This window comes from Branchiostoma floridae, chromosome 5 (genome assembly GCF_000003815.2).
Source record: "Branchiostoma floridae strain S238N-H82 chromosome 5, Bfl_VNyyK, whole genome shotgun sequence".
In the NCBI taxonomy this organism is placed as follows: domain Eukaryota; kingdom Metazoa; phylum Chordata; class Leptocardii; order Amphioxiformes; family Branchiostomatidae; genus Branchiostoma; species Branchiostoma floridae.
The window spans coordinates 24,160,618-24,173,176 of NC_049983.1; the positions used below are offsets into that span (position 1 = coordinate 24,160,618).

At 40.3% G+C, this 12,559-nt stretch overlaps 1 protein-coding gene across 1 annotated transcript in view; it reads left to right on the top strand.

Moving 5' to 3' along the window:
- The window catches only part of LOC118415467 (sodium- and chloride-dependent taurine transporter-like), a gene marked incomplete in the record, with an annotated part of 25,507 nt that extends 15,734 nt beyond the window's left edge, over nt 1-9,773 (top strand). The window contains 3 exon segments of the mRNA XM_035820120.1: nt 992-1,092; nt 1,671-1,850; nt 9,627-9,773. Of these exon segments, the coding sequence (XP_035676013.1) occupies nt 992-1,092; nt 1,671-1,850; nt 9,627-9,773 (428 nt within the window).
- Nucleotides 9,774-12,559: the final 2,786 nt, after the last annotated feature.

Below are 12,559 nucleotides of genomic sequence, written 5' to 3' on the forward strand. Positions count from 1 at the left end.
ACAAAAATGCTAACATCCATTGGCATATACCGGTCGGTTTACTGCAATTTCTCAAGCAATGCTAATTTGGCAAATGATCAACGTATCATTTTCTCCAGTTACATGTTGCTGTTACAGCTTACCTTTGCCACTTCTTCTGTGTAAATTATTTTGTCTCTCTGGTCCTGCTAAAAACATAATATCGTAATTGGAACACACCGCGGAATTGCACGGAGAACGGGCGCATGGTTGGAAGGGGGTGCACTATACCGGCCGAACGAAACACGGCACAATTAACCTCCGCTATGTATCTTTATACATCCTCTGTTGTTCCTTTCTTTCCTGTTAGTAGTTGCACAAAACAAAAATCTGCATGAGCATACAAAAAGTCATGAGAAAATGGGCGTATACTGACAAGAATTTTCATTTAATTTTGGTCCATCACCACCGCTATGACGTAAAACTTTACTGCTGGCCGTAGCATTAAAAATGGCGGGAAAATGGCGGCGTACGTTCAATTTGACCCATTCAGCCTTAGATCCGGGCGATAATGCAACGGTTCCTCACACTTTTACACGAGTTGTAGGTCACCAAAAGAAATTCAAGATTGCTGTTGAATCATGCTCGTCTTGTGCCGTGAGCACATATGATTATTATCTACAGATCTGGCGATGAACGTGACAGTGTGTTTGTCCCACGACGAGCTCGCCTGCCCCGAAAATGACCTGAAAACTTTTGGCCTTGTTGTCTTTGAATGCATTGTTATCGATGCTTTGTAAATGATGTATTGGACACCTAGATGTCTGAAGTGTGCATACCTCAGAAATAACTATTGTTGCATGTGTAGATCTCTTTAAGTTCCACTATTTTTAATCGACCGGTATAAGGCTTATGACCGGTATTATGCCAATGCATGTTAACAATTTTGTCAGAGTCTATATTGTTTCCACATTTCATAGGAAGCAAATAGATAGAAATTTTGAGTTTTAAATTTGTAACTATTTTGTTTCAGGAGTGAACCGTTTCTATGACAGTATTGAGATCATGATCGGCTACAAGCCGCTGCCGTGGTTCAAAATCTGCTGGACAGTTCTCACTCCTCTCATTGCTGTGGTAAGTCATATAGTAATCTTAAAATATCCAGGCATGCAAATCTTTCTAATCAGAGTCCAGTGGTAAGCAACTATGGGCATGTATCTGGACTGAAAGGTGAGCTGTGATTGTACTTACTAAGTGTAATGGATATTCGTCACCCGAAAATTGACAGTGCCACTTGAAAGTGAAATTGATATTGATCCAGTTTATATCGCTGTCAAGACAGAGAAGCTATTAAACGTTATTTACAGGTTCATTGGGCCAGGAAAATTCCCTTTGCTCTTTTTGACAAGCACAATGAACAGTGAACCACGGCTGGTAGCCCTTTCTGGTAGGGTGCATGTCGATTGAACAACACAGTCAGGACTAGAACTCACGGCTTCTTGGTCCAGACTGAGGCAGTACCACTAACCAGTCTGAAGTATGCATGCTGTTTCTTTCCAGTTTTCCACAAAAACGTTTGCTAAAGATAATCGAAATTTCCCAGATTTGCAGGCCTGCTTGTCATTTTCCATTGGTTCTGATAATCTAAAAGGAATAGATTACGTAGCACAGCTTAAATAAGAATGGAACTCACATTTCTGTTCTCTGCTCAGGGCATTTTCCTGTTCATGTGCGTGACGTGGTCTCCGATGGAGTTCAAGCACTTCACGGGGACCTACTACTTTCCCACCTGGGCGGAGGGTATCGGGTGGGCCATGGTCGTCATCGTCATCCTCTGTGTACCTGTCACAGCCGTGGTCAAGCTCTGCCAGGCCAAGGGCACATTCCGGGAGGTGAGGGAGGATGGATTGATATTGGTTGAAGCATTAAGTAGCTGTTGTGCATGTGTTTTCAAATCAGTTTGAACAGATAGACATACTTGTCTAAAAGTTGCATGCAGACTGTCATGTCATAAAAATACAAAAACTAGCTATAGTAAGGTACTCTACTAAAGTCACATTTCTTGAACTTTTCGAAGCCAAAATTAGACAATTGCAATAAGGAAACACTAAGGAAAACAGCTGCAAATGTATGTCACTGTGCACAATTTTATTTAATAATGCACTTATGTCTAATAGGTTACAGTCTGATAATTATATTTCAGCCATACCATAGGTATGGGGAAATATATTGTATTCGTAATGTTTCTTTCTTTCTTTCTTTCTTTCTTTCTTTCTTTCTCCTGTCAAATCTTCAGAACACGGTATCTCCGTTGTTCCTCAACCGAATGACTTGAAATTTGGCGCAAGAGTAGAGTGGGCCAATACCCTCGGACGTTTTTTTCATTTTTTCCATATCTGTCTCTTAAATGATTTTATTAAGGTTTTTTGGTCATCTTAAGACCAAAACTGTATATTTGGGCCCCCTGTACCCTGGTATTATAACCGAATGAGCTGAAATTTGGCACAGATGTGCCTTGATAAGTCCCCCATATAGATTCAATATCAGTTTTGGTGTACAGTATAAGGAAATGCATATTTATATTTCAGCCATACATAGTATGGTGAAATATATTGTATTTTCGTAATGTTTCTTTCTTCTTTCTCCTGTCAAATCTTCAAAGTGATTCATCTCCGCCGTTCCTGGACCGAATGACCTGAAATTTGGCACAAGGATAGAATGGGCCAATACCTTGATGCTTTTTTCTCAGTTTTTTCATATCTGCCTCTAAAATGATTTTATTGAGATTTTTTGGTCAATTTTAGACCAAAACTGTATATTTTGGCCCCTGTACCCTGGTATTACAACCAAATGAGCTGAAATTTGACAGAGATGTGCCTTGATAATGCCCCCATATAAATTCGATAACACTTTTGGTGTACAGTACAACAAAATGCTTATTTTTGCGATTTTTTGACCAATTTTTGACCAAAAAGGGACACTTTTGGCTCCTGTACCTTGGTATTGCAACCGAATGAGCTGAAATTTGACACAGATGTGCCTTGATAATCCCTTCATATAAATTCAATAACACTTTTGGTGTACAGTGCAACAAAATGCTTATTTTTTGCGATTTTTGGCCCATTTTTGACCAAAAAAGGACACTTTTGGCTCCTGTACCCTGGTATTACAATTAAATGACCTGAAATTTGGTATAGATAGGCATTAGATACTTGGTAACAAGATTCAAGTAAAATTTTTGACATAAACAACTTTAAAATGATTAATTTTGGCACTTTTCTGAGGGGAAATTTGTTTTCTTTTGGCCTCCTGACGTGACCTTCCGTGACCCCGCACAGAGCCACACCTGTGCGCGTCAGCCGGAGAGTTAATTGAATCAAAGACCTAGCCAATCAGCGAAGAGGAGGCCAAAGGCTAATTAATATTCATAAGCGGGGCCTCATGATCCCGTATATAGCAGTGTTCCCGCCAGGGGGAGCGAAGCCCGCCTAAGGCTCTCGCATTTTAGACTATTCAGAAGGCTTCATATTGTATCAGTTCTTAGGGGCATATCTATGATAATCGCAGCAGTCACTTAACTTCTCTTCAGGAGTTTAGCGTAACACTATTTCAGGTCAAACCGTCAAAGGCAACTAAAAACAAACTTTAACATTACTGAGTTCAACAGTACTTATAACTTGTTATCCGAAGAGCTTTTTCCTCAGTTTTTTTCATATCTGCCTCTAAAATCATGTTTTAAAGGTCATGTTTTGACCAAAACGGTATATTTTGGCCCCCCTGTACCCTGGTCTTACAATGGAATGGCCTGAAATTTGGTGTAGATAGGCATTAGATAGTTGGTAAAATGATCCAAGTAAAAGTTTTGACATACACTACTTTAAAATGATTAATTTTGGCACTTTTCTGAGGGGAAATTTGTTTTCTTTTGGCCTCCTGACGTGACCTTCCGTGACCCCGCACAGAGCCCACACCTGTGCGCGAAGAGGGCGAAGGCTAATTAATATTCATAAGCGGGGCCCCACGATTCCGTATACACTGCAGTGTTCCCGACAGAATTTTTTTCGGGGGGCGCCGAAGAACGCCGAAGGCCCCGGCCCGGCAGGGTCCAGGGGCAGAGCCCCGTTGGGGGTCCCAGTGGAGCGAAGCCCGCCTGAAACTCTTGCACTTTAGGCTATTCAGAAGGCTTATTGTATCAGTTTTTAGGGGCATTTCTGTGATAATCGCAGCAGTCACTTAACTTCTCTTCAGGAGTTTAGCGTAACAGTATTTCAGGTCAAACCGTCAAAGGCAACTAAAAACAAACTTTACCGTTAATGACTTCAACAGTACTTATAACTTTTGTCCGGTTTGCCATCCGAAGTTGAATCGCTAGCGATGGTATTTTCGTTGCGCTGTTAGCTCCGTACGTTTTTAGAAGGTTCCGTTTATCACGGAACTGCTGACGTTTCAGAAATCTCACGGACGTATCCTTACAAACACGTAAATTCCTGACTTGCAACCAGCGCTTTACTACGGTATTCTCGGCACTCAACGCGTTCCTACGTTTCACCATTTGTGGTAAACAAAGAGCAGAGCCCCGCACGTGCAAGTTAATTGAATTTAACGAGCCAGCCAATCAGCGAAGAGAAAGACGAAGTCTAATTAATATTCAATAGCGGGGCCTTCCAACCCCGTGTATATAGAAACACGTGCATATCTTGACAACACAGCGGACGAATGTCACCTTACGCCCGGTTTTATATATACACATTATAAAATAGTTCTTTTGCGATGATTTGAAGTTAACGACAAGGTCATTTGGACGGTAGCAGAAGGTACGCGTTCCTTGAACGTCAGAGTACATGATCTTTGTTGATGAATTTGCCAACATTCCGCGAAGCAATATCAATCATTTTCGGCAGATTTGACTTTGGCAGGGTAAGTTGAGACAATCGAGGAAATGATACTTGGCGGAAATCGCGGGAAAATTGGCCAGTTTAGTTTTGATAAGTAAGTTTAACAATGGCGAGAATGATTATTTCCTCATCAATATTTATCGTTAGAATGTTTTGAACTGTAAATCTAAACAATTGTGTTACCTGTGCAATGTTTATATGAATAAACATACATTTTGCCAGCACAATGTTGCAGCAACATGTTAACTTTATGTCTGTATTATGCCACTTTTATTGTTGAAGGTGCGTAAGCAAATGAACAAGCATGTCAAAAGAAATATTATGATACTATTTATTCGGTAACATTCACTTTTATTCACGATCCTAATTTGCAATGCCTGCAAACTCCGATCGGAATCACCCGGACCTTGTACTAGGCACAACTTCATGTAAAGAAACACAAATAGCAGAGCTTAATTACAAACTACTTCATCAAATTTTACCATGTGGTGAGAAATTAAGCAAATGGAGAATACAAGATGAAGATGGTCAAGTAATTGATCCTGTATGTAAATTATGTGACAGTGGTCATGTTGACAATTATAAACATATGTTCCTGGAATGTAAAAGGCTAACTAACCTGTGGAATGTGGTACATACTTCTGTACCATTTAGCCCCGGTAACCCTTATATTGATTTTGAAGAGATGATACTGGGAAAGGTAAACCAGCCAATAAACGAAAATATCCTGAAGAAAAGAATACGAATAATATCTATAGCAAAGTGGGTTATCTTTAAAACATGGATTTTTTCTAGAAAGTGCCCACGGCCAATTTCAGGCCATAACTTATCTAACATCTTCAATTGTGAACTCAAAAACAGGCTTCATGTTCTGTAATGTTTACTTCTATGTACTTGATTTTTAAGCTCATAAAAAGCAACAACAACTGTCAAACCCATAGTATGTAAACTATAGTTCTAGTCCAGTCTAGATCTACTGTGTTATAACATACTGTAAACTATACATTGTTATGAAAGAAAAGTCCCGAATGTTAAAAGTAACTTGTTGTTTTTGATAACCATCTACATGTATCATAATTATTCCATGCCAATTGTGGCAACCATGTGGTGTATATAGGTTATACATAATAGCCTGTATAAGTACATGAGAGAAATGCTTATATAGACAATGATACTTCTTCCATGCGCATTACCTAGTGAATTGTGTATTTCACTAGTACTTCAAATTACTCCATGTACAATAGTAGCTTAGACACTCTGTTGTTGACAAATGTATTATTTGTTTTACTAATAAAGCCATGAAAAAAAATATATTATGATGCTATTTATTCGGTAACATTCACTTTTATTCACGATCCTAATTTGCAATGCCTGCAAACTCCGATCGGAATCACCCGGACCTTGTACGATTTAAAATGCATTTAACGTGAAATTGGAATTTATGACGAATCCGACACGTTAGTTCAAGGAGCTTTTATCAGATAAAAGCTCCTTGGTTAGTTCACATTCTTTTCTCAGTAGTCACGCTTCCTATTTTCACAGTTTAAAAACTATCGACAAAGGAATCGTTAAAGGATGTTTTTCTCCTGGTGCAAACTGTAAACACACGTCACACACCACTCGTCTCCGATGTGACGAAGCCACTGCCGCCTTTCGCGCCATTTTCTTGGATTTTAGACGGACTCGACAGTCGAGCCGTCCACCGCAGCCTTGGCATCGTTTCCTCGCGATTGGAGCCCTGACTGCACCGCTGCCCCTTGTTCTTGCCCCTCAACAGTTGTAGTAGAAGCAATAGTTTCCGCGTCGTCCACTTCTTGACAGGCCGGCGCCTTAGCGAGATACTTGTGTATGTTATCCAGTCCCAAACATCGCAGTTTCTCGGTTTATTTTCGAAAAGTTTCGTGCCTCTTCTTGATTGACGTTATGTTACCTCCTTTGTTGGAGCCGCTGCTGGCTGTGATTGGTCGCAAGTTAATTCGATTTTTCGCATTAAGTGGCACGCCCTGTCTAATCGGTATATCTAAAGACTACAGCCAAGGCTGTTGTCATGGTAACGACACGTATAACAACATTTCCCACATGCAAATCGGGTTGGACACGTCTTGTACTGCGTGCGTTTGAAGTCTCACCGTCGGTTTCACAGACAGCACGTGCACTTACTTTGCCACCAGTCGTCTTCCAGAGCGTTCAAAATTATGAAAGAAATGAGACTTTTTCCTGTCATTTTTTCTGTAAAATCTTAGGAAAATACCGACATGTGTTGGTGCACAGATGTTGGCAAGATATGCACATTTTTCTAAGGTGCTGAATTTTGTCACCGTGACTGAATGGTGGCATTGCAAACCGGAAGTACACTTTTTTACGTCGCATTTTGGTAACTTTATCGAGAACTTATTATACCGTACAGTAGAACTCTGAGAATAGTCTACCACGTCCGGTATGAACTTCTGCTTCATGTCTTTGCCACGCCAGCTTCAAAAGAAAGGTAAACAAATTTGACTGATATTTTCTCCGCCCACCTTTATACCAGCGTTAAAACGGTAAATACTTTTGTAACATCAATAGTTTTACAACGTTGTAGCGGTGTTTAACAGAGATAGAATCAAAGGCGCGGCAGGAAAATATTACTGAGTGAATACTGAGCAAATTTTCAGCATGTGGAGCGCGAGGCGTCTCAAGCTTGTTGAGGCCAGGGGAAATTTTGAAATCTTGACCCTCTGAAACGCCATTTCCGGCATTTTGACGAACAAATTTCACTGATAGTCCGAGCAAAAAATTTTCCTAGGCCCTTCCCCCCGCTCAAAATTTGTTTCCTAGGCCCTCCCCCTGGCTCAATTTTTTTTCCTAGACCCATACCATTTTGTCGACACATCTTGGCTTCCGGGTATCGCTCCGAGGACGCAAACAGTGAAGCGCCCCGGGCAGCTTGACCGATAATGTCATCGCTACGGGCTTTCGAAATTCATTAGGATATTGTGAGATTTTAGGTCCTACAATTTTCTTTTGCAAATCAGATATGTTAGACCAGATGGTACATTTTTACTTCCTGTATACTGTATAGGTGTAGTTCCCGGGGACAATTTTGTTGAAAATAGTCTCTTAATGTCGTTTCAATGGGGGCGAGAAACTGGGGTGTGCCCCGAAATGTTCCATTTTCGAGCAGGGGTTATTTGAGACAGTTAAATGTTGTATGGGAAAAGCTATGGCTGAAATATGCTGTATTTGCTCCTAAGCAAATGTCGGCCTTTCTAGTTTTATGATTTTTTGATCATTTGTTGACCAAAAAAGGACACTTTTGGCTCCTGTACCCTGGTTTTAGAACCGGATGACCTGAAATTTAGTATAGGAGTACCCTAGACATATGCACACATGGATTCATTAACACTTGAGGCATACTGTACAACAAAATGCTTAATTTTGCGATTATTTGGCCATTTTATGACCAAAAACGTACACTTTTGGCTCTGGTGCTCTGGTTTTAAAACCAAATGACCTAAATTTTGGTAAAAGGGTGCACTAGATATTTATTCAAATGACACATTTTTATTTTTTGTCATAAACTACTTCAAAATGATATATTTGGGGATTTTTTTTGTCATTTTCCAATAGCCAGAGGGGTCAATGACTTTAAGGTCATTGACCCCCAGCTGCAGATTGCACCTACTGGCATCTATGTCTATTTAATCTAATTATATAGGTAACCAATCACTTAGCCTGAATCTATATCCTAAAAAGGGGGAGGTGGCAGCCAATCAGCGAGCCCGGTGTTATCTGGAAGAGTTCATTCTTACACGGAGGGGTTCATTTTTTTTCAAATTCATCATTTTACTGGTGAAGTCTTTCAGTGGGTGTATTTTTGGACAGGTCTATTTCGCAATTTTACAGAAAGTGTGCTGGAAGAGTCTATTCTCACACGGAGGGTTTTTTTTTTAAATTCATATTTTGGACTTTGGTGACTTCTAGTTTGTCAAAGTCTTTCAGTAGGGTTATTTTTGGACTGGTCTAATTTGCAATTTTACTTGGATGTGCTGGAAGAGTCCATTCTTGCATTGAGGGGGGCTTTTTTAAAAATCCTTTTTTTTGGACTTCAGTGATTATGTCAAAGTCCTATTTTAACGGATTTATTTTTGGACTGCTCTGCTTTACATGGAAGAGTCCATTTTTGCACACGGAAGGGAGATTTTTTCAAATTCAGTTTTGGACGGGTGATGATTCAAAATTCAATTTTTAGTGGAAGTGTTTTTAGACTGGTCTATCATACCTTTTCATGCACTGGGACCTTTTTTGCTGAATTCAATTTTGGATTTGGTTTCTTATTCAAAACGCCAAGGTTTCAGTGTGAGTATTTCTGCACTGGTCTATTGTGCAAATTCACATAGGGTGCACTGGAGTCCATTCTTGAACGGGGGAATTTTGTAAGATTCATTTTTGGGTTAAATCGTCATCAGTAAAAGTGATTTTTCAAATGGGTGATTTTGAAATAGTCTATTGTTGCATGGGGAGGGAGATGGCTGAAATATGCTGTATTTGCTCTCAAGCAAATGTCGGCCTTTCTAGTATTTGCACTAACTTCACTCCTGGTATGGTAACTTTCTGGAAGAACTTGAAGTTTTTCTGGCACAACTTTCTCACCTGCTGTCCTGTTCCCTGCAGCCTTCAACAGCACAATGCCAACCTTTAGGCTGGAGCTTAGTCAAGAAAATGTGGTTAAACATAGACACATAAACATGTAACAGTTACAATTTACTCACCTGTTGTCCTGTTTCCCCGCAGCGTTGGCGAGAGGTGACCACGCCACAGCTTCAGTACCACCAGCTGAGAAGCAAGGACAAGCTGGCGCGGGGACTCAGCATCGACTCCGACCCCTCTACACCCCCTCCCCCCTACTCCAGTCACGAGCAGTACGACACTGCGCTGTAGACTCTGAGCCTTCCACACACACACACCCCTACTCCAGCTACGAGCAGTACGACACTGCGCTGTAGTCTCCGACCCTTCAACTCCCCCTCCCGAAACAGCACTGTAGTCTCCGACCCTTCCACACCCCCGCCCCCCTACTCCAGTCACGAGCAGTACGACACTGTGCTGTAGGCTACTCCACTCCCACTCCCCGACACAGCATCGACTCTGACCCTTCCACTCCCCCACACCCCTACTCCAGTCACGAGCAGTACGACACTGCGCTGTAGACTCCTCAAAAAAGTCCAAGTCAATGTCTTCCAAAGATCGTTTTACTTCTTCATAGATTGTAACCACATCAGTTTGCTTAGTAACCAGGTATTTTGAACAGAAGACAAAGAAAGAGAGCACAAGAGTACGTTAAGTCACATACAAGGGGGGCCAAAATTAACACCATACCGAAAATATTGTAGGCTACTCCAAGTCAACATCTTCCAAAGATTGTTCTTAACTTCTTAAAGACTGTAACCATATCACTGTGCTTGCTTCGCAGACATTCTAAAGGGAAGACAAAGCTAGACACAAGACCATTGCATGTCTGGGACAAAAGAGGCAAAAACCAGACGTTCTGCTGCAGTACCAAACTCACACACTGGAGGGTTATTACAATCCAACCAGAGGGTCTGAAGTTATGCTGACCACAAATACACACAAGTACACTAAGAGACACACACAGACATACTTGTACCAAAAACAAAACCTCCATTTTTCATGGAGGTAAAAGCTGAAGAGCTGGGAACTGTACCCAGCTAGACTTTCCTTACAAACTCTGCTTTGAAAAAATGTTCATATTGAAGTTATGCATAATTTTTTCTGAAAACCAACGAACTGAATTAATGTGGCCAAAATACTGGTGATCTTCAAAATAGACATGTCAAATGCCATAATTTGTTTCATCACTCACACACACTATATTTTCTTAAGTAGGAAATTATGCGCAATGCTCTGTATATACTTGCTGCTTACTGCTGCTTAATATAGATATTCACTATTATTCTATCATGTTAGACTAATACAAAATACTTTTTGGTTTTGTGTGTGTGTGTGTGTATTGCATTACTAAAAAACTGCTTTAAGACTTCTAAGGAGACAAAGTCAGATGTTTTCGTTAAGTATAGCATTGTTCACAGTCTATTCTTATAAGTCTTCTTTATTCAGCAAACCAGTTCCTAATATAGTCAACTAACAATAGATCGATACACTCCAAAATTGTGTACCATTCAGAAGTGCATAAGGGAAAGTGTCCAAGACACTTGTGTTGTAACTAGGGGTGGGTACCGGTACAGAAAATTCAGGTCCAGTTCCGGTTTAGGTCCAGAGGATCAGGTCCAGGTCCGGACCTGAACCTGGACCTGATTCAGTCTGAATCATACCAATGGTCCATTTTACTACAAAGAAATCAGTTTGGTGGAGTATTAGACTCCTACAACGCTAACTGCACCTGTACGAAAAACTTGGTAGAAATGGCTATAAATTATAATCTGCTTCGCTCGTTATTTTCTTCCACCTATAAGCGCGAAAACGTGTGAATGCCTGATAAAAAAATCTGTTGATTTTCTAAAAGGTCCAACGTCTGGTCCACCTACTTTTTTCAGGTCCGTTTTTTCTGGACCGGTCCAATAAGAAAAACCACTTTTATACCGTACCGTACACTGTACCGATACCCAGCCCTAGTTGTAACTGTTTTGTAATCTGTTCAACTTCAAGACAAGAGTTAGAAACACTCTACACTATACTGCCAAATTTTGTCATGACTTGAAACTTTCTGTATAAAATTGTGAAACTCTGCACTGAGAGACTTTTGTAAGTACTTGTGTGTTAAAGCAGAGAAATTGTGTTTTATTGGGTACTCCTTTGGGTTTTTGCAAGATAGTTTACATTTTGGTATGGTTGTGAGATTCTTTTCAGAAAGTCAGATGTAAAATATATTGTCACAATCATGTCTGTTTTCATTGACTTGAAATTTGGTTGACTTTCGTATAAGGAGCTGTTGAAGGAAGGTTAAATATCAGTCTGTGGTAAACATTTTTTTTCTGAAAAGCTTGCCTACTAGATAAAGGTTTTTATGCATGATTGTGTTTTCTGCATGCTTTCTAGTATGCCTTGTATTTTGTCTTTGAGGTAAGAAATTTTTTGAGCTTCAAACCAGGGTTGTAGCCAGCACCTGTCCTTCAGTCCTTTGAAGGAATTCTGCAGTTGGGACTGAAAAAACGTTTTCCCCATTCCGTCCCCTGGGACAGACAAAATTGATATGTAAAGATATAAAAAAAACTGAAACCCATGTGTTCTTCTTCACCAAAAGAGGTGCCATTGAACAGCTTAGTCTACAAGCAAAATGCAGGAAATAGTGTTTCAGAGGGTCTGGATTTAAAAATTTTCTGGGACCCAGACCCCCTAGAAATGCCTTCGGTGCTCGATAGGATTCCCATTAAAATCAAGGGGACTGAAAATGATTTCGGGCTGGCTACAACCCTACTTCAAACTGTAGCTATCAATAGCTGAATGTACACCTCTTGTTGGTGCATTTGAACTTGCCAGAGGTATTTTCGAGTGAACTATTTTTTTAATGGTGGGGTGCATAGGTTGGAGGGCTTTAAGCCAAATTGCACTATTTTGTTGTGTATCCAAATATTGACAATCATGACTTTGCAATATAAATTTATGTTACTATGGTCTCGGGTGCCAACCATATACATGTAATGCTACTATCCACAGCAGCTTTCCTATATTTGATATGAACAACTCAA